The sequence below is a fragment of the Nerophis lumbriciformis genome, linkage group LG31, assembly GCF_033978685.3.
Source record: "Nerophis lumbriciformis linkage group LG31, RoL_Nlum_v2.1, whole genome shotgun sequence".
In the NCBI taxonomy this organism is placed as follows: Eukaryota; Metazoa; Chordata; class Actinopteri; order Syngnathiformes; family Syngnathidae; genus Nerophis; species Nerophis lumbriciformis.
Genome location: NC_084578.2, coordinates 4,693,165 through 4,714,961, shown reverse-complemented (window position 1 = coordinate 4,714,961; position 21,797 = coordinate 4,693,165). Strand labels below are relative to the sequence as shown.

Sequence of the window (21,797 nt, the reverse complement as noted above, 5' to 3'; positions counted from 1 at the left end):
ATGCGGAGGCGTGGAACTTGCTCCTCAGAGCGTGGGGCGACATTGTACAAGTCTGTTTCTCTGTGTCTCTGTTTGATTCCTTGCTTCTTGTCTTTGTTTAATAGATAGTTCGGTGTTTGTGACCCTGACAGTGGACAATGCTGAAGAAACACTGTAGACAAATTGAGATCAGGTGCAGCGAGGTGGTCTTACCTTCCAGTAATGAGGAGGAACAGGGTGAGGATGACCAGGAGGGTAAAACCGCCCACGGCTGCCGTGACGATGACCAAAACCTGACCTTGGTCGGAGGCCAGGTCCGACGCTGGAGGCGATCCATTCCAGGTCAGAACGAGGATGGAGGGCCCGGGAAGACGTGGAGAAGGTAAGCAGGATGAATGAGGTGTGGAAATAATGATACAGGTGATTAGAGACAAAAAGGATGACAGGAGAAGAGAAGAGGAAAGTGTCAGTGAGAAATAGTTCATGTATCTTCTCCATCACTGCACCATAAATAGACCACAGAGATGTCTGATCAGTTCTTAGTCCATCAGTGCACCATAAATAGACCACATAGAGATGTCTGATCAGTACTTAGTGGTGCAAAGGTCCTCCATAGTGGACATATTCACAGTCCTGCTGGTGTAATTCTGATGATTCATTGAGATTTACCTCATTTGCTCTAATCGCTCCCATTTGATATTCATGATTTTCCCTGCCTTGTCATGTGACTAACATAGCCTGGGATCATTAAAGGATGATTGGTATCGCCCTTCCTATGAGGAAGCAGTGCCTGGGGAGTCTGTGGTGGGCTCTCCTATTTCTGGGGCTGAGGTTGCTGAGGTAGTTAAAAAGCTCCTCGGTGGCAAGGCCCCGGGGGTAGATGAGATCCGCCCGGAGTTCCTTAAGGCTCTGGATGCTGTGGGGCTGTCTTGGTTGACAAGACTCTGCAGCATCGCGTGGACATCGGGGGCGGTGCCTCTGGATTGGCAGACCGGGGTGGTGGTTCCTCTCTTTAAGAAGGGGAACCGGAGGGTGTGTTCTAACTATCGTGGGATCACACTCCTCAGCCTTCCTGGTAAGGTCTATTCAGGTGTACTGGAGAGGAGGCTACGCCGGATAGTCCAACCTCGGATTCAGGAGGAACAGTGTGGTTTTCGTCCTGGTCGTGGAACTGTGGACCAGCTCTATACTCTCGGCAGGGTCCTTGAGGGTGCATGGGAGTTTGCCCAACCAGTCTACATGTGTTTTGTGGACTTGGAGAAGGCATTCGACCGTGTCCCTCGGGAAGTCCTGTGGGGAGTGCTCAGAGAGTATCGGACTGTCTGATTGTGGCAGTCCGCTCCCTGTATGATCAGTGCCAGAGCTTGGTCCGCATTGCCGGCAGTAAGTCGGACACGTTTCCAGTGAGGGTTGGACTCCGCCAAGGCTGCCCTTTGTCACCGATTCTGTTCATAACTTTTACGGACAGAATTTCTAGGCGCAGTCAAGGCGTTGAGGGGATCTGGTTTGGTGGCTGCAGGATTAGGTCTCTGCTGTTTGCAGATGATGTGGTCCTGATGGCTTCATCTGGCCAGGATCTTCAGCTCTCACTGGATCGGTTCGCAGCCGAGTGTGAAGCGACTGGGATGAGAATCAGCACCTCCAAGTCCGAGTCCATGGTTCTCGCCCGGAAAAGGGTGGAGTGCCAACTCCGGGTTGGGGAGGAGATTTTGCCCCAAGTGGAGGAGTTCAAGTACCTCGGAGTCTTGTTCACGAGTGAGGGAAGAGTGGATCGTGAGATCGACAGGCGGATCGGTGCGGCGTCTTCAGTAATGCGGACGCTGTATCGATCCGTTGTGGTGACGAAGGAGCTGAGCCGGAAGGCAAAGCTCTCAATTTACCGGTCGATCTACGTTCCCATCCTCACCTATGGTCATGAGCTTTGGGTTATGACCGAAAGGACAAGATCACGGGTACAAGCGGCCGAAATGAGTTTCCTCCGCCGGGTGGCAGGTCTCTCCCTTAGAGATAGGGTGAGAAGCTCTGTCATCCGGGAGGAGCTCAAAGTAAAGCCGCTGCTCCTCCACATGGAGAGGAGCCAGATGAGGTGGTTCGGGCATCTGGTCAGGATGCCACCCGAACGCCTCCCTAGGGAGGTGTTTAGGGCACGTCCGACCGGTAGGAGGCCACGGGGAAGACCCAGGACACGTTGGGAAGACTATGTCTCCCGGCTGGCCTGGGAACGCCTCGGGGTCCCACAGGAAGAGCTGGACGAAGTGGCTGGGGAGAGGGAAGTCTGGGCTTCCCTGCTTAGGCTGCTGCCCCCGCGACCCGACCTCGGATAAGCGGAAGAAGATGGATGGATGGATGGATGGTATCGCCCGACTTATTTCCAGGGTGTTTCATGCTTAATGAATAGGAATTGCAGATCAGGGTCAGAAGCGTCTGGTACAGTAGATCTGCACCAGTTTGTGCCTCAAAGTGGAGAGGATGCGGTATTTCCTCCATACCACTACTCAATATTTAGTATTTTAGTGTGTGTTCATAAATAGGAATTGTTTTTTAAGAATGAAATCACATTTTTATTGGAACATTTAGAAAATAGCTGGTTATTAGTTGTTTTATTATTACATTTGTGAGTCAGTTTGGCATTGAAAATTGCCCGGAGGTTCGGTAGTTTGGCTGCCCTCAGTGCTGCTGGAGTGACGGCCAAGAGTCACATTTAGGGATGTAACCACGTGATCGGTTATGACGGTTATTGTGACCCAAATTAGCGTCGTTATTGTAATCACAATATTGTGATTTAAAATGTGTTTGGATAACTAAAATAAATATAATATTTTGCATATTTTGTGTTTCTTATGCTTCACTGATAGTGTTTAGTAGATTATTTTAAATATCGGTGTGTATTGCAGCACTTCAATGAAAAGTGCATTACAAATAAAATCTAGTATTATTATTCTTGGCCTTTTAGTTGTACCAATCTTTTCAGCGGTCCTTGAATGCACCGCAAAACCTCCTGTGTCTCGTATTTCTGCGATGGATCATTCTGTTCTACGACTGCACAACTTGTACGTTCACTGTGCACATTTCAATATCTTATTGCTCAAACGGTAGTGTGCTTGTAATAAAATATGTTGTTTTTTTGGATGAGGAAAGACGTTAATGTACCTTGTTTTCATAATAATCATTTTAATTTAACTGAGAGTTAATGCAGTTTATTGCATGGCTGTCCAAAGTTTTGCTAACCTTTATATATATTTACAAATATATATATATATATATATACATATATATATATATATTTACAAAAATATATATATATTTACAAATATATATATATATATTTACCAAAAAAAAATAAAAATAAAATATATATATATATATATATTTACAAATATATATATATACATATACGTATATATATATGTAACAAATATATATATATATATATATATATATATATATATATATATATATATATATATATATATATATATATATATATATATATATATATACAACTAATCGATTAAATCGATTATAAAAATAGTTGGCGATTAATTTAGTCATCGATTCGTTGGATCTATGCAATGCGCATGCGCAGAGGCTTTTTTAATTTTTTTTAATAAACCTTTATTTATAAACTGCAACATTTACAAACAGCTGAGAAACAATAATCAAAATAAGTATGGTGCCAGTATGCTGTTTTTTTTTCAATACAATACTGGAAAGGATAGAAATGTAGTTTGTCTCTTTTATCCGATTATTAATCGACTAATCGAAGTAATAATCGACAGATTAATCGATTATCAAATTAATCGTTAGTTGCAGCCCTAATATGTATATAAATATATATGTATGTATGTATGTAAGGCTGAAACGACGCGTCGACGTAGTCGACGTCATCGGTTACGTAAATACGTCGACGCCGTTTTTGTGCGTCGGCGCGTCGCATATTTACGTCACTCTACTTTACTGTCATGGCGGAGCGCAAAGCAGACGATGCGAGCGAGGGGAAAAAAGCACGCCAAAAGTCGTCAAAAGTGTGGGAGTATTTCAATAAACGGCCTAATAATGTTGTTGTATGCACACTGTGTCGAGCGGAAATGGCCTATCATAGCAGCACAACGGCTATGAACGAACATTTGAAAAGAAAACCCCCGACAGCGTTCTTGCCATCACCATCAACAAGTCAATCGTCCGCGTGCGTATACGTTGTCATTATTACACAAAAACATGAATGTGTCATTTGTATCTGCGTTGTAAATTCATAAACTAAAGCACCGTTTCGCTCTGTGAGGCGCGTTTGGCGTGCCTGTTCAGTGTTTACAAAGACGCGCTCCTCTTTAACGCTGTGGAGAGGCGGCGGCGGCGAGCGAGCGGCGAGGCGGGGCGCGCCGGGAGCGACGCCGCAATCGTGCGCGATCCGCGCAGTTGGAAGAGAAAAGACTTTGTGTAAAATTAAAAGATTGTAAACCTGGCAAAGCCGTCTGGCGTTCAGTCTGTCGGTCCTGAAAGAACCCCACGGCACAAGACGTGTCACAAACGCTAACGTTAATTAGTTGTGCAAATACCTTTTACAACATTAACAGTTACATATACTATGTACAAACCAACAATTAACTTTCACTTTAATCATACTATCATTGTTGTGTTATTAAGCAAAATAAGCAATACTTTTACTTTTGTTGAAATGTTTACACTGTACACTTTTTTGTATTGGATGTTTAGCTTTATTTTTGCACATTTTAGCAAATAAGCAATACTTTTACTTTTGTTGAAATGTTTACACTGTTACAGAATATTTCCGTTTTGCACTTTTTTGTATTGGATGTTTATCTTTATTTTTGCACATTTTAAAGCAAAATAAGCAATACTTTTACTTTTGAAATGCTTATACTATTCCAGAATATTAAGATTTGCACTGGATGTTTACTTTTATATTTGCACATTAAAAAGCAAATAAGCTACTTTTAATTTTGTTAAATGTTAAAAGTTTTAAATGTTTACATTTTCACAGAATATTTTGTCATGTTGTTGTCAATGTTGACTGAGTGGCCATACTTTTTTTTTTGTAAATAAAAGCCATGCCTTTTGAAAAAACTGGCCTACATTTATTTTTTCCTCTTCATTTTAAATAAAAAAAAAATCGGTAAAAGGAAAAATAATCTATAGATTAATCGAAAAAATAATCTATAGATTAACCGATTAATCGAAAAAATAATCTATAGATTAATCGATAGAAAAATAATCGTTAGCTGCAGCCCTATATGTATGAATGTATTTATGTATGTATACAATATGTGTGTATATACAGTGTATGTATGAATGTATGTGTGTATACGTGTATATGTTTATATATATATATATATGTATGTATATACAGTGTATGTATAAATGTATGTGTGTATATGTATTTTTTGTATGAATATATATATATATGTATATATATATACATGTGTGTATACATACATATATAAATATATATATATATATACACACATTATTGCAGTCTACATGTATCTCTTATGTGCGACTGCCATCATATTGCTGTTTACACGTATCTCTTATGTGTGACTGCCATCATATTGCAGTCTACACGTAGCTCTTATGTGTGACTGCCATCATACTGCAGTCTACACATATCTCTTATGTGTGACTGCCATCATATTGCAGTCTACACGTAGCTCTTATGTGTGACTGCCATCATATTGGAGTCTACACGTATCTCTTATGTGTGACTGCCATCATATTGGAGTCTACACGGAACTCTTATGTGTGACTGCCATCATATTGCAGTCTACATGTATCCCGTATGTGTGACTGCCATCTACTGGTCACATAATAGCTTCGAGGTCGGCAAGCACAACCAGAATTATTCCGTACATTAGGCGCACCGGGTTATAAGGCGCACTGTCGAGTTTTGAGGGGAAAAAATTGATTTAACGTGTTCCTTATAGTCCGGAAAATAAGGTAAATATATATTTTTTTATACATCTACACCTTTTCTGAGGTCATACAGGTGCGAGGGAGGAGTTAAACCTGCCCCCATTATAGTCATTTACTGAGTGGAAGATCATTATCACATACACTATTGGTCGCCACCAATAAGGATGCAAGCTTTAATAAGGTGTGTGTGTGTGTGTGTTTGTGTGTGTGTGTGTGTGTGTGTGTGTGTGTGTGTGTGTGAGGAAAGAGGCTGACAGGAGGATAAAGACAAAGCGAGAGGTAGAAGTGAGTGTGACTGATGGAAAAACAAAAGTGAGTGACAGACTGACAGAACGTAGCGAGGGACAGAGGCACAATCCGCTTTCACTTCCAGATAAAAGGCCAGAGACTACAAAGCGCCGTACGATCCCGCAGATAAAAAAAAAAAAACCCAGGCTCCGCCGCTTTGGACGGGGGAGCGAGCGGCTTCACAATACCTGACCCCGCATAAAAGGGCGGCCGCACCTTTTGTGGTTGGTTAGGAATGGCAATAAAGCTGCGAGGAGGAGACTCTCAAATATTGATTTCAAATACTCCACACCGTATTTGCCGATGCTATTCAATTGGTGGATGGATCTGGCGGTGGATACGGTGACATTTACGGCCTCTTCACCGGGGGATGCTGGTCGCCATGCCAACAAAGCAAGGACATGAAAAGTAGAGCTGTCAATTAACTCCTGTGATTAATTAACATACACACATTAATTTACACTATTGATCCTTTACCTTTTTTTTTTTTGGAATTGTGTCCATCATTAACAATCCTTATGTAAGACAAGAACACATTCAACTCTTCTGGGAAGGCTGTCCACAAGGTTGCGGAGTGTGTTTTTTTAGGAATTTTACACCATTCTTCCAAAAGTGCATTGGTGAGGTCACACACTGATGTTGGCTCTCAGTCTTCGTTCTAATTCATCCCAAAGGTGTTCTATTGAGTTCAGGTCAGGACTCTGTGCAGGCCAGTCAAGTTCATCCACACCAGACTCTGTCATCCATGTCTTTATGGACTTTGCATTGTGCAAGTCATGTTGTTTTAACCCAGCATGAGACTTTTAACCGTTTTTTTTAACTGTTTTTAACTTTTTAACTGCTTTTTATCTAACAAATTGTTCTTAGGGTAATTAGGGACCGCAGTGTCCCTTTGGGACAGAGGACCCTATTGTATTTCGTGTGTTTTATTAGGGACCGCAATGTCCCTTTGGGACAGAGGACCCTATTGTATTTCGTGTGTTTTATTAGGGACCGCAATGTCCCTTTGGGACAGAAGACCCTATTGTATTTCGTGTGTTTTATTAGGGACCGCAATGTCCCTTTGGGACAGAGGACCCTATTGTATTTCGTGTGTTTTATTAGGGACCGCAATGTCCTTTTGGGACAGAGGACCCTATTGTATTTTGTGTGTTTTATTAGGGACCGCAATGTCCCTTTGGGACAGAGGACCCTATTGTATTTCGTGTGTTTTATTAGGGACCGCAATGTCCCTTTGGGACAGAGGACCCTATTGTATTTCGTGTGTTTTATTAGGGACCGCAATGTCCCTTTGGGACAGAGGACCCTATTGTATTTCGTGTGTTTTATTAGGGACCGCAATGTCCCTTTGGGACAGAGGACCCTATTGTATTTCGTGTGTTTTATTAGGGACCGCAATGTCCCTTTGGGACAGAGGACCCTATTGTATTTCGTGTGTTTTATTAGGGACCGCAATGTCCCTTTGGGACAGAGGACCCTATTGTATTTCGTGTGTTTTATTAGGGACCGCAATGTCCCTTTGGGACAGAGGACCCTATTGTATTTCGTGTGTTTTATTAGGGACCGCAATGTCCCTTTGGGACAGAGGACCCTATTGTATTTCATGTGTTTTATTAGGGACCGCAATGTCCCTTTGGGACAGAGGACCCTATTGTATTTCGTGTGTTTTATTATTATTATTCCGCCGCCTCTTTGAGTTGTAATTTTACCCCCTTAACATGCTTCAAAACTCACCATATTTGACACACACTTCAGGACTTGCGAAAATTGCGATCTAATAAAAAAAAAAAAAAAACCCAAAACTCAAAATTGCGCTCTAGCGCCCCCTAGGAAAAAACACAGACAAAACTGCTTGTAACTTCCGGTAAGAATGTCGTAGAGACATGAAACAAAAACCTCCATGTAGGTCTGACTTAGACCTAGATTTCATACATTGACATCCTTCAGCAAAAATATACAGGAAGTTGGCAATTCCCCCTTCAAAACAACATTTTAGTAAAAACAGTCACTTTTGCCTCTTTGAGCTGTAATTTGTCCCCCTTCACATGCTTCAAAACTCACCATATTTGACACACACTTCAGGACTCGCGAAAATTGCGATCTAATCAAAAAACCAAACCCCAAAACCCAAAATTGCGCTCTAGCGCCCCCCCTAGGAAAAAACACGGACAAAACTGCTTGTAACTTCCGGTAAGAATGTCGTTCTGACTTAGACCTAGATTTCATACATTGACATCCTTCAGCAAAAATCTACAGGAAGTTGGCAATTCCCCCTTCAAAACAAAATTGTAGTAAAAACAGTCACTTTTGCCTCTTTGAGCTGTAATTTGACCCCCTTAACATGCTTCAAAACTCACCATATTTGACACACACTTCAGGACTCGCAAAAATTGCGATCTAATCAAAAAACCAAACCCCAAAACTCAAAATTGCGCTCTAGCGCCCCCTAGGAAAACACACAGACAAAACTGCTTGTAACTTCCGGTAAGAATGTCGTAGAGACATGAAACAAAAACCTCTATGTAGGTCTGACTTAGACCTAGATTTCATACATTGACATCTTTCAGTAAAAATCTACAGGAAGTTGGCAATTCCCCCTTCAAAACAACATTTTAGTAAAAACAGTCACTTTTGCCTCTTTGAGCTGTAATTTGACCCCCTTCACATGCTTCAAAACTCACCATATTTGACACACACTTCAGGACTTGCGAAAATTGCGATCTAATAAAAAAAAACAACAACCCAAAACTCAAAATTGCGCTCTAGCGCCCCCTAGGAAAAAACACAGACAAAACTGCTTGTAACTTCCGGTAAGAATGTCGTAGAGACATGAACCTCCATGTAGGTCTGACTTAGACCTAGATTTCATACATTGACATCCTTCAGCAAAAATATACAGGAAGTTGGCAATTCCCCCTTCAAAACAACATTTTAGTAAAAACAGTCACTTTTGCCTCTTTGAGCTGTAATTTGTCCCCCTTCACATGCTTCAAAACTCACCATATTTGACACACACTTCAGGACTCGCGAAAATTGCGATCTAATCAAAAAACCAAACCCCAAAACTCAAAATTGCGCTCTAGCGCCCCCCTAGGAAAAAACACGGACAAAACTGCTTGTAACTTCCGGTAAGAATGTCGTTCTGACTTAGACCTAGATTTCATACATTGACATCCTTCAGCAAAAATCTACAGGAAGTTGGCAATTCCCCCTTCAAAACAAAATTGTAGTAAAAACAGTCACTTTTGCCTATTTGAGCTGTAATTTGACCCCCTTAACATGCTTCAAAACTCACCATATTTGACACACACTTCAGGACTCGCAAAAATTGCGATCTAATCAAAAAACCAAACCCCAAAACTCAAAATTGCGCTCTAGCGCCCCCTAGGAAAACACACAGACAAAACTGCTTGTAACTTCCGGTAAGAATGTCGTAGAGACATGAAACAAAAACCTCTATGTAGGTCTGACTTAGACCTAGATTTCATACATTGACATCCTTCAGTAAAAATCTACAGGAAGTTGGCAATTCCCCCTTCAAAACAAAATTTTAGTAAAAACAGTCACTTTTGCCTCTTTGAGCTGTAATTTGACCCCCTTCACATGCTTCAAAACTCACCAAACTGGACACACACTTCAGGACTCGCGAAAATTGTGATCTAATCAAAAAACCAAACCCCAAAACTCAAAATTGCGCTCTAGCGCCCCCCTAGGTAAAAACACAGACAAAACTGCTTGTAACTTCCGGTAAGAATGTCGTAGAGACATGAAACAAAAACCTCTATGTAGGTCTGACTTAGACCTAGATTTCATACATTGACATCCTTCAGTAAAAATCTACAGGAAGTTGGCAATTCCCCCTTCAAAACAAAATTTTAGTAAAAACAGTCACTTTTGCCTCTTTGAGCTGTAATTTGACCCCCTTCACATGCTTCAAAACTCACCAAACTGGACACACACTTCAGGACTCGCGAAAATTGTGATCTAATCAAAAAACCAAACCCCAAAACTCAAAATTGCGCTCTAGCGCCCCCCTAGGTAAAAACACAGACAAAACTGCTTGTAACTTCCGGTAAGAATGTCGTAGAGACATGAAACAAAAACCTCTATGTAGGTCTGACTTATACCTAGATTTCATACATTGACATCCTTCAGCAAAAATCTACAGGAAGTTGGCAATTCCCCCTTCAAAACAAAATTTTAGTAGAAACAGTCACTTTTGCCTCTTTGAGCTGTAATTTGACCCCCTTCACATGCTTCAAAACTCACCATATTTGACACACACTTCAGGACTCGCGAAAATTGCGATCTAATCAAAAAACCAAACCCCAAAACTCAAAATTGCGCTCTAGCGCCCCCCTAGGAAAAAACACGGACAAAACTGCTTGTAACTTCCGGTAAGAATGTCGTAGAGACATGAAACAAAAACTTCCATGTAGGTCTGACTTAGACCTAGATTTCATACATTGACATCCTTCAGCAGAAATCTACAGGAAGTTGGCAATTCCCCCTTCAAAACAAAATTTTAGTAAAAACAGTCACTTTTGCCTCTTTGAGCTGTAATTTGACCCCCTTCACATGCTTCAAAACTCACCAAACTGGACACACACTTCAGGACTCGCGAAAATTGTGATCTAATCAAAAAACCAAACCCCAAAACTCAAAATTGCGCTCTAGCGCCCCCCTAGGTAAAAACACAGACAAAACTGCTTGTAACTTCCGGTAAGAATGTCGTAGAGACATGAAACAAAAACCTCTATGTAGGTCTGACTTATACCTAGATTTCATACATTGACATCCTTCAGCAAAAATCTACAGGAAGTTGGCAATTCCCCCTTCAAAACAAAATTTTAGTAGAAACAGTCACTTTTGCCTCTTTGAGCTGTAATTTGACCCCCTTCACATGCTTCAAAACTCACCATATTTGACACACACTTCAGGACTCGCGAAAATTGCGATCTAATCAAAAAACCAAACCCCAAAACTCAAAATTGCGCTCTAGCGCCCCCCTAGGAAAAAACACGGACAAAACTGCTTGTAACTTCCGGTAAGAATGTCGTAGAGACATGAAACAAAAACCTCCATGTAGGTCTGACTTAGACCTAGATTTCATACATTGACATCCTTCAGCAAAAATATACAGGAAGTTGGCAATTCCCCCTTCAAAACAACATTTTAGTAAAAACAGTCACTTTTGCCTCTTTGAGCTGTAATTTGACTCCCTTCACATGCTTCAAAACTCACCAAACTGGACACACACTTCAGGACTCGCGAAAATTGTGATCTAATCAAAAAACCAAACCCCAAAACTCAAAATTGCGCTCTAGCGCCCCCCTAGGTAAAAACACAGACAAAACTGCTTGTAACTTCCGGTAAGAATGTCGTAGATACATGAAACAAAAACCTCTATGTAGGTCTGACTTAGACCTAGATTTCATACATTGACATCCTTCGGCAAAAATCTACAGGAAGTTGGCAATTCCCCCTTCAAAACAAAATTTTTAGTAAAAACAGTCACTTTTGCCTCTTTGAGCTGTAATTTGACCCCCTTCACATACTTCAAAACTCACCAAACTGGACACACACATCAGGACTCGCGAAAATTGCGATCTAATCAAAAAACCAAACCCCAAAACTCAAAATTGCGCTCTACCGCCCCCTAGGAAAAAACACAGACAAAACTGCTTGTAACTTCCGGTAAGAATGTCGTAGAGACATGCAACAAAAACCTCCATGTAGGTCTGACTTAGACCTAGATTTCATACATTGACATCCTTCAGCAAAAATCTACAGGAAGTTGGCAATTCCCCCTTCAAAACAAAATTTTAGTAGAAACAGTTTTCAGCGCTGGTTTCCCGGCCAAGTGCTCGAGCCGGTGCGTGACCGCAACCAGACAAATTATTTAAATTTGGCGTCGTCGGGTTTGACGTGAATCGGTATCCGGTAGTACCGACGGTACCTGTAAAAACACCAAATTGGGTACCTACCTCGAGATAGTAGAAGGTCGTGGACGTAAACCCACAAGTTGGTCAACTTAGACGTGTTGATGGCGAGAAAGACCCGGAAAAAATGTGCAAATATTTGTTTTTGTTGAACACTACAAAATGTTTGTACTGTAATAATTGTACTTATCACACACCCGCTGTTTGACTGTAACATCTTAAATGTAGTTTTCATGACCACATTTGGAGTTGTTGAAATTGCCTTGTTAATTTGCTAATGCTAATCAGTAGCATGTCCATTTCCAATGTAAATTAGCATGGAGCTAAAGTATTTTTGAAAAGTGGATCTTTACTGTGCTTTTGAGCGCCTTCTCCTTGCTTTGTTGGCATGAGAAAACGCAACATTACCGAGTCCGCTTTCAGCGCTGGTTTCCCGGCCAAGTGCTCGAGCCGGTACGTGACCGCAACCAGACAAATTATTGAAATTGACGTGAATCGGTACCCGGTAGTACCGACTGTACCTGTAAAAACACCAAATTGGGTACCTACTTTGAGATAGTAGAAGGTTGTGGACGTAAACCCACAAGTTGGTCAACTTAGACGTGTTGATGGCGAGAAAGACCCGGAAAAAATGCGCAAATATTTGATTTTATTGAACACTACACAATGTTTGTACTGTAATAATTGCACTTATCACACACCCGGTGTTTGACTGTAACATCTTAAATGTAGTTTTCATGACCACATTTGGAGTTGTTGAAATCGCCATGTTAATTTGCTAATGCTAATCAGTAGCATGTCCATTGCGAATCCAATGTAAATTAGCATGGAGTTAAAATATTTTGGAAAAGTGGATATTTACTGTGCTTTTGAGCACCTTCTCCTTGCTTTGTTGGCATGAGAAAACGCAACATTACCGAGTCCGCTTTCAGCGCTTGTTTCCCGGCCAAGTGCTGGAGCCGGTGCGCGACCGCAACCAGACAAATTATTGAAATTTGGCGTTGGGTTTTATGTGAATCGGCACCCGGTAGTATATATAAAAACACCAATTTGGGTACCTGGTTGGAGACAGGAAGCACGTAGAAGTTAAGGACTGAAACTTACAATCTCCCGTGGTCTGGTACTCGTATCTGGCGGCAAAGGAGCTGAATCCAGCTGGCGTGCGGGTGCGGACGCTGAAGACGTACCAGGTGGCCGGTTTTAAACCCGTGATGATCACACTGGGGGCTTTGGTGCTGGTGGAGGAGTAGCTCAGCTGCTCATGCTCCTGTGTGGGGAGAGAAAATTCAAGACTTTTTACCAAACATTTTCTATAATTTTTAATATTTACATCATGCATCAAATGCAATTTTGGCATACATTTAGTGTGGAAAACTGAACTGACATGCTAACAGTTACCAACATTTACCACACAACATTTTGGTGGGTTGCAACTTGAGGGTTCCAGGTTCGATATCCGCTTCCCCCCTATCCTAGTCACTGCCCTTGCAATGCATTGTGCTGCACATTCCAGATCAAATATCATCTCATATAAAATACTTGGCATTGTGTTAGTGTTCCTTGGACCTGGACCAACACAGTACCTTCTCATAGTACTTGATCTCGTAGTCCAGGATGGGCAGCGGGCTTTCTGTGGGCCGCTGCCAGGAGAGAGCGATGCTGGTGGGAGACGCCCAGTCCTTCTTCAGAGGGCCCGCCAGGGACGGACCTGGTGGGGAGAAAAAGCACTCATGAAGGCAAAAACTGGATTTTGTTGTCGGTAATTAGACCGGACTTTGGGTCTGGGTTTTAGTTCTTGCCTCAGAAGGCACTACCGACCGACCCTGGTAAGACCTGATAAGTCCGAAAGACAAAGAGCTGAGCTCACAGACGCTACTTGCTCGTGCCACTCCTTGATGCTTCAGTCACACGCAGGATTCTCACAGGAATGAAGCGAAAGTACAACCTTAGTGACGTAAACATTATTTATATAGCGCTTTTTTGCTATAGAGACTCAAAGTGAAACCATTATCTACATTTTAGGCGACATTTAAACCAGTGTGCCTTGCCCAAGGACACGACGGCAGTGACTAGTGATGGCAGTCACACATAAGAGATACATGCAGACTGCAATATGATGGCAATCACAAATAATATATATTGTTCTTTATTTATATATATATATATATATATATATATATATATATATATATATATATATATATATATAGTGTTTATATATATATATATATATATATATATATGTATGTATGTATGTATGTATGTATGAGTGTGCATATATATATATATGTATATATATATGTGTATATATATATGTGTATATATATATATATATGTATGTATGTATGTATGAGTGTGCATATATATATATGTATATATATATGTGTATATATATGTGTATATATATATGTGTATATATATATATATATATATATATATATATATATATATATATATATATATATATATATATATATATATATATATATATATATATATATATATATATATATATATATATATATCCATCCATCCATCCATTTTCTACCGCTTATCCATCCATCCATCCATTTCTACCGCTTATTCCCTTTTGGGGTCGCGGGGGGCGCTGGAGCCTATCTCAGCTACAATCGGGCGGAAGGCGGGGTACAACCTGGACAAGTCGCCACCTCATCGCAGGGCCAACACAGATAGACAGACAACATTCACACTCACATCCACACACTAGGGCCAATTTAGTGTTGCCAATCAACTTATACTACCGCTTATATATATATATATATATATATATATATATATATATATATATATATATATATATATATATATATATATATATATATATATATATATATATATATATATATATATATATATATATATATATATATATATATATATATATATATATATATTTATGTGTATGTATGTATGTATGTATGAGTGTGCATATATATATATGTATATATATATGTGTATATATATATGTGTATGTATATATATGTGTATATATATATATATATATATATATGTATATATATATATATATATATATATATATATATATATATATATATATATATATATATATATATATATATATATATATCCATCCATCCATCCATTTTTTACCGCTTATATATATATATATATATATATATATATATATATATGTATGTGTGGGGAAAAAAAATCACAAGACTATTTCATCTCTACAGGCCTGTTTCATGAGGGGGGGTACCCTCAATCTCCTGACGATTGAGGGTACCCCCCCTCATGAAACAGGCCTGTAGAGATGAAATAGTCTTGTGATTTTTTTTCCCCACACATACATATATTGCGCTCTACTACGGTATCGAGCACTATTTTTTGGATAACCTTATTAAGACATATATATATATATATATATATATATATATATATATGTATATATATATATATATATATATATATATATATATATATATATATATATACATATACAGTATATATATATATATATATATATGTATATATACATATACATATATATATATATATATATATATAGACACATATATATATACATATATATATATACTGTATATATATATATTTATATATATATATATATATGTATATATATACTGTATATGTATATATATGTGTATATATATATATATATATATATATGTATATATATATATATATATACTGTATATGTATATATACATATATTTATATATATATATATATATATATATATATATATATATATATATATATATATATATATATATATATATATATATATATATTGTATATATATATATATATTAGAGCAATATTGCCCCCTTGTGGTTCTGTGCCGTCACAACTCCCTCCTCCAATCATAACACTATGGTCCGAAAAATACGATAATCCATTCCATAATTAAATTCCACATACTGATATGCTAAAGGTCTTAAGTGTTGTGTGTGCGTACACATGTTTTAAGTCACATTTTTCTCTAAGGTTACATTTTTTCCTCTTTTGTTGAGGAGAATTGTTGCACATTCTTGGCTCGCAGGTTATAGTTTGCCTCGTGCATCATTCTAGCTGAGGTCTTTGACTTTGAACAACAAAAGTGTGAAAAATAGAAATATTTATTAGCGTCTCAGTGACTTCAAGGATGGTCTCGGAACATAACCTTCCTGTTTCAGCCAAAGTTGCGGACCTGACGAGGAGACGTGTGAATGGCTGATTAGCACCTGTCCACTCTGCCGGCAATCAGAACCACGTTCAGGGACGACACGTCATTAAAGCTGCCGTCTCGTGGGAAAACAAGGCACGCCTTCGGATCCCTGTTAGCTATAATTGCACACAGCTACGTCTTCTTTTTCTCGCACTCAATTGCATTTGCCGTGCTCAATGAATTTTTGCCGGATAAATAATTGTGCTGGGCTCCCCGGAGAGGTCAGCAGATGTAGCCGCCCCTGAGATTGATTATTATTACATTACGCCGTCATGTTAGCGAGCTGACTCGTTAGACGCTGTAAAAGGCGCCTCTCTCAAGGGTAATCCGAGCGAAAGACCACATGGGACACGCTGAGGTTCTTTTCTTTATGGACGGATGCTGCAGTTCCTTTGCAGGCTTCCATGGTGCTTTCATGCTTGAAGGCATGGTGACTGCATGTTGGGGTTCTGATTAGGAGCCTGACACCTCGGGCTTTTGGGACCAGGTGAGACCAGAAGAGAGCTGCAGAGGCCTTGAGCTTGTTAGCCAGGTGCCCATCTGAGCACCTTTTGGTCCTTTCATCCACACATCCACCAGTCTTTGCTCCATCACCCTCTCATCAGATGGCTTTATCTCCTGTTGCGTTTGGACCAGTTGTTCCTCCCAGGGAATTCAAGTTGCTGGCCACTCCCAAGCTCTTTTATGACACTTAAAGCTGAGTAGAAGAACCACCAGAGACAGAATAGGTCTTTTGTAATTTATTTCCAAAGCTTTGGAAATAGAATGAGACCAGTCCAGCATAGAACATTCAATCGCGCAGCTAAGATGGTCTGATCTAAAATATGGAAACCTTCTCTTCTATAAAGTGTCTCTCCCTCCCACCCTCGTTGTCTCTCTTTCCAGTCCCAACACATGCCCATTGTCCTCCTCAGCTGGGCACAGGAACAGATAAGGAAAAAGGAGTATCTGTCCTCCTTACATTCCAAAGTCAAGGTTAGCACACAGTACTTGACTCAAAGAACTCCGGCTTATTAGTGATTCCCAGAGCCCACAAAAAGTCTGCGGGCTATAGAGCGTTTTCTATTCGGGCTCCAGTACTATGGAATGCCCTCCCGGTAACAATTAGAGATGCTACCTCAGTAGAAGCATTTAAGTCCCATCTTAAAACTCATTTGTATACTCTAGCCTTTAAATAGCCCCCCTGTTAGACCAGTTGATCTGCCGTTTCTTTTCTTTTCTCCTCTGCTCCCCTTTTCCTTGAGGGGGGGGGGGGGGGGGGCACAGGTCCGGTGGCCATGGATGAAGTGCTGGCTGTCCAGAGTCGGGACCCGGGGTGGACCGCTCGCCTGTGCATCGGCTGGGAACATCTCTACGCTGCTGACCCGTCTCCGCTCGGGATGGTGTCCTGCTGGCCCCACTATGGACTGACTCTTACTATTATGTTGGATCCACTATGGACTGGACTCTCACAATATTATGTCAGACCCACTCGACATCCATTGCTTTCGGTCTCCCCTAGAGGGGGGGGGGGGTTACCCACATATGCGGTCCTCTCCAAGGTTTCTCATAGTCATTCACATCGACGTCCCACTGGGGTGAGTTTTTCCTTGCCCGTATGTGGGCTTTGTACCGAGGATGTCGTTGTGGCTTGTGCAGCCCTTTGAGACACTTGTGATTTAGGGCTATATAAATAAAGATTGATTGATTGAGTACTTGCAGACAACCAAAAGACCACAAGTGGAAGAAGAACACTAGCTGTTTTGTAATATGACTATGAAAATAAAGAAGTAACACTTAAATACGGATATATGTAAATATCTGCCTCCGACACTCCTAATGTGGAACTTGATATCTTCTTTTAGGGCTCTCTCAGGCTAAAAACAGTAAGCGTGACAATCGCACTGAGGAACTGCAGAACGACAGGTTTACCTGACACATGAAACGTGACAAATTTGGGGCGTGCGCTATCCACTTAAGCTGTCGGATGGCAGTAGAGTGTTTTGTGGCAATTCCAACTTTGACCACAGCGTCGCTTGATATGGAGGGTTTAACCCTAACCCTAACCCTAACCATAACGCTCTCCATTATATTGTATTTGTGTTGTAGAATATTGGTTGGGAAATGACCACAATTCAATGGTCAAATCAACGTCACAACCTGACATTGAATTAATGTATACAGAAAGCATATTGTTTTAATGTTACCTTTGTATGGTGGAATAATGGTTGGGAAATGACCACAATTCAATAGTTAAAATCAATGTCAGAACCTGACATTGATTAAACGTTGTCAAAAAGCATGATGTTTGTGTGGTAGAATAATGGTTGGTAAATGACCAAATTTCAATGGTCCAATCAACGTCACAACATGACATTGATTAAACGTAGACAAAAATCATGTTGTTTCAATGTTGTATTTGTGTTGTTAAATAATGGTTGGAAAATGACCACAATTCAATGGTCCAATCAACGTCAGAACCTGACATTGATTAAAAAACGTAGACAAAAAGCATGATGTTTCAACGTTGTATTTGTGTGGTGGAATAATGGTTGGAAAATGACCAAAATTCAATGGTCAAATCAACGTCACAACCTGACATTGATTAAACATCATCAAAAAGCATGTTGTTGCTTTGATGTTAGGTTTGTGTCGTAGAATATTGGTTGGGAAAATGACCACAATTCAATGGTCCAATCAACATCATAACCTCACATTGATTAAACATAGACAAAAACTATGTTGTTTCTATGTTCTATTTGTGTTTTTAAATATTGGTGGGAAAATAACCACAATTCAATGGTTTAATCAACGTCAGAACCTGACATTGATTAAACGTCGTCAAAAAGCATGATGTTTGTGTGTTGGAATATTGGTTGGTAAATTACCAAATTTCAATGGTCAAATCAACGTCACAACCTGACATTGATTAAACATAGACATAATAGCATTTTGTTTCAATGTTCTATTTGTGTGGTGGAATAATGGTTGGAAAATGACCAAATTTCAATGGTCAAATCAATGTCAGAACCCAACATTGATTAAACGTTGTCAAAAAGCATGATGTTTCAACGTTGCATTTGTGTGGTGGAATAATGGTTGGAAAATGACCAAAATTCAATGGTCAAATCAACGTCACAACCTGACATTGATTAAACGTTGTCAAAAAGCATGTTGTTTCAACGTTGTAATTGTGTGGTGGAATAATGGTTGGAAAATGACCACAATTCAATGGTCAAATTAACGTCAGAACCTGACATTAAACATTAAACGTCGTCAAAAAGCATGTTTGTGTGTTGGAATATTGGTTGGTAAATGACCAAATTTCAATGGTTCAATCAATGTCACAAACTCACATTGAATAAAGGTAGACAAAACGTAGACAAAAAGCATGTTGTTTCAATGTTGTAATTGTGTGGTGGAATAATAGTTGGTAAATGACCAAAATTCAATGGTCAAATCAACGTCACAACCTGACATTGAATAAACGTCGTCAAAAAGCATGATGTTGCTTTAATGTTAGGTTTGTGTTGTAGAATATTGGTTGGTAAATGACCAAAATTCAATGATCAAATTAACATCACAACCTGACATTGATTAAACATAGACAAAAAGCATGTTGTTTCAATTTTGTAATTGTGTGGTGGAATAATGGTTGGAAAATGACCAAATTTCAATGGTCAAATCAACGTCAGAACCCAACATTGATTATACGTAGACAAAAAGCATGATGTTGCTTTAATGTTAGGTTTGTGTTGTAGAATATTGGTTGGGAAATGACCAAATTTCAATGGTCAAATCAATGTCAGAACCTGACATTGATTAAACGTTGTCAAAAAGCATGTTGTTTCAACGTTGTATTTGTGTGGTGGAATAATGGTTGGAAAATGACCAAAATTCAATGGTCAAATCAACGTCACAACCTGACATTGATTAAACGTCATCAAAAAGCATGTTGTTGCTTTAATGTTAGGTTTGTGTCGTAGACTATTGGTTGTGAAATTACCAAAATTCAATGGTCCAATCAACGTCACAACCTGACATTGATTAAACGTCATCAAAAAGCCTGTTGTTTCAATGTTGTAATTGTGTGGTGGAATAATGGTTGGAAAATGACCAAATTTCAATGGTCCAATCAACGTCAGAACCCAACATTGATTATATGTAGACAAAAAACATGATGTAATGTTAGGTTTGTGTGGTATAATATTGGTTGTGAAATTACCAAAATTCAATGGTCCAATCATTGTCACAAACTGACATTGATTAAACATGAACAAAAAGCATGTTGTTTCAACGTTGTAATTGTGTGGTGGAATAATGGTTGGAAAATGACCAAAATTCAATGGTCAAATCAACGTCACAAACTGACATTGATTAAACGTCGTCAAAAAGCATGTTGTTTCAATGTTAGGTTTGTGTGGTATAATATTGGTTGTGAAATTACCAAAATTCAATGGTCAAATCAATGTCACAACCTGACATTGATTAAACACAAACAAAAAGCATGTTGTTTCAACGTTGTAATTGTGTGGTGGAATAATGGTTGGAAAATGACCACAATTCAATGGTCAAATTAACGTCAGAACCTGACATTAAACATTAAACGTCGTCAAAAAGCATGTTTGTGTGTTGGAATATTGGTTGGTAAATGACCAAATTTCAATGGTCAAATCAACGTCAGAACCCAACAATGATTATACGTAGACAAAAAGCATGATTTTGCTTTAATGTTAGGTTTGTGTTGTAGAATATTGGTTGGGAAATTACCAAATTTCAATGGTCAAATCAACGTCAGAACCTGACATTGATTAAGCATAGACATAAAGCATGTTGTTTCAATTTTGTAATTGGGTGGTGGAATAATGGTTGGAAAATGACCAAATTTCAATGGTCAAATCAACGTCAGAACCCAACAATGATTATACGTAGACAAAAAGCATGATTTTGCTTTAATGTTAGGTTTGTGTTGTAGAATATTGGTTGGGAAATGACCAAATTTCAATGGTCAAATCAATGTCAGAACCTGACATTGATTAAACATAGACAAAAAGCATGTTGTTTCAATGTTGTAATTGTGTGGTGGAATAATGGTTGGAAAATGACCAAAATTCAATGGTCAAATCAACGTCACAAACTGACATTGATTAAACGTCGTCAAAAAGCATGTTGTTTCAATGTTGTAATTGTGTGGTGGAATAATGGTTGGAAAATGACCACAATTCAATGGTCAAATTAACGTCACAACCTGACATTGATTAAATGTTGTCAAAAAGCATGTTGTTTCAACGTTGTAATTGTGTGGTGGAATAATGGTTGGAAAATGACCACAATTCAATGGTCAAATTAACGTCAGAACCTGACATTAAACATTAAACGTCGTCAAAAAGCATGATGTTTGTGTGTTGGAATATTGGTTGGTAAATGACCAAATTTCAATGGTCCAATCAATGTCACAACCTGAC

At 39.3% G+C, this 21,797-nt stretch overlaps 1 protein-coding gene across 2 annotated transcripts in view; it reads right to left on the bottom strand.

The window, feature by feature from the left end:
* Nucleotides 1-21,797, bottom strand: part of LOC133574058 (ephrin type-A receptor 6-like) — a 515,834-nt gene that overhangs the window by 96,936 nt on the left and 397,101 nt on the right. For both annotated transcript variants that reach the window (XR_009811371.2, XM_061926082.2), the window contains exons 6-8: nt 13,724-13,848; nt 13,245-13,407; nt 193-301 (exon numbers count right to left, since the gene is read on the bottom strand). Coding sequence is in view for 1 of the 2 variants with exons in the window: in XM_061926082.2 (XP_061782066.1) it covers nt 193-301; nt 13,245-13,407; nt 13,724-13,848 (397 nt within the window). In the remaining variant the exon portion in view is untranslated. The remainder of the gene's footprint in view (nt 1-192; nt 302-13,244; nt 13,408-13,723; nt 13,849-21,797) is intronic.